Source organism: Pteropus alecto, unplaced genomic scaffold (assembly GCF_000325575.1).
Source record: "Pteropus alecto unplaced genomic scaffold, ASM32557v1 scaffold23, whole genome shotgun sequence".
Classification (NCBI taxonomy): Eukaryota; Metazoa; Chordata; class Mammalia; order Chiroptera; family Pteropodidae; genus Pteropus; species Pteropus alecto.
Genome location: NW_006435837.1, coordinates 8,210,577 through 8,211,649, shown reverse-complemented (window position 1 = coordinate 8,211,649; position 1,073 = coordinate 8,210,577). Strand labels below are relative to the sequence as shown.

The window sequence follows — 1,073 nt, the reverse complement described above, 5'->3', positions numbered from 1 at the left end:
AAACTAGGGTTAGTGTGGCTTTCTTTTAGTGCTCAGGATAGCATCTGTCACATAATAAATGTTCAGTTAATATTTACTGAGTAAATGAATTCTTAGTGGCCAGATGACTCAATTCAGCTACTCTGAGTATTTCTTAATCTTGGCCTCTTTTTACTGCCTTGCCCTTAGTTCGTTATTGATATTCAATTACACAATACTTGCAAAGGTTTCTTGATGTTATTCTTTATAAGAATTCTAATAAGAAATATAGCATCTTTCCATGTATCAGTTTTGAAACGATGGCTGTTGTCTACATATTTTATGTCTGCTCCTTGAATCTAGTAGCAAATACTGAAATATCTGTAGTCGTTAAACTTTTAGGAATAAATGAATACGTGTGTATGTTAACTTTATATAGCCATGGAGATCATGAACTGTCAGGTATCATTTGTCTGGTTTCGGGTATTCTCTGTGTGACTTTGGCAAGTGTTGGATTTTGGAGGATATTCACCACATGAGTGCTTCTCTTTCCTTTCTCCCATCTCCGAACCAAAAAGCCAGCTAGTAAGTTAGTGGGGATAAAAGTAAAACTGCCTGAAAATGTGCCTTTTGGTGTTGCTAATTGGTATATAAAGGTGTTGGCAGTTGTTGAGCAGCCCCTGAGGGTGAAAGTTCCCTTGGTGGGGTTTGGGGAGGCGGAGGAGATGGCTTAGAAGTGACCGACTCCTTATCTTTGGGGATTGAGAGTCAGTTGTGTACAGTGTAAATTTAGCTTACTTTACTTCTTCGTGTCAGTCTAGACCAACCAAGGAATAATTGCTCAGCAGCCTTACAATGACACAAGTTCGGGGACCCAGTTTACAGGGTTGCAGCACAGTTTTACTGGGTCTTTTATGTTCAGAGTTTGAATGTCTGGCCTAATACTGGGAGACCTTGAAGTTTAGGCATGGTCATGCTCGGCACCCTCATGCATCAAAAGGAATCTGTCCAGGAAAGTGACAAGCTCATTCTGATTCCCAGGTATCAGCTTGAGCTAAAGGATGACTACATCACCAGAGCTAGCAGACTGGCTGAAGAGGAAAGGAAGAATAAAG

The 1,073-nt window shown here is 40.4% G+C and overlaps 1 protein-coding gene across 4 annotated transcripts in view; it reads left to right on the top strand.

Annotated features, from left to right (window-relative positions):
* The window catches only part of OFD1 (OFD1, centriole and centriolar satellite protein), a 44,131-nt gene that overhangs the window by 18,846 nt on the left and 24,212 nt on the right, over window positions 1-1,073 (top strand). For all 4 annotated transcript variants that reach the window (XM_025046593.1, XM_025046592.1, XM_025046595.1 and 1 more), the window contains one exon: window positions 1,000-1,071. In XM_025046593.1, coding sequence (XP_024902361.1) covers window positions 1,000-1,071 — 72 coding nt within the window. The remainder of the gene's footprint in view (window positions 1-999; window positions 1,072-1,073) is intronic.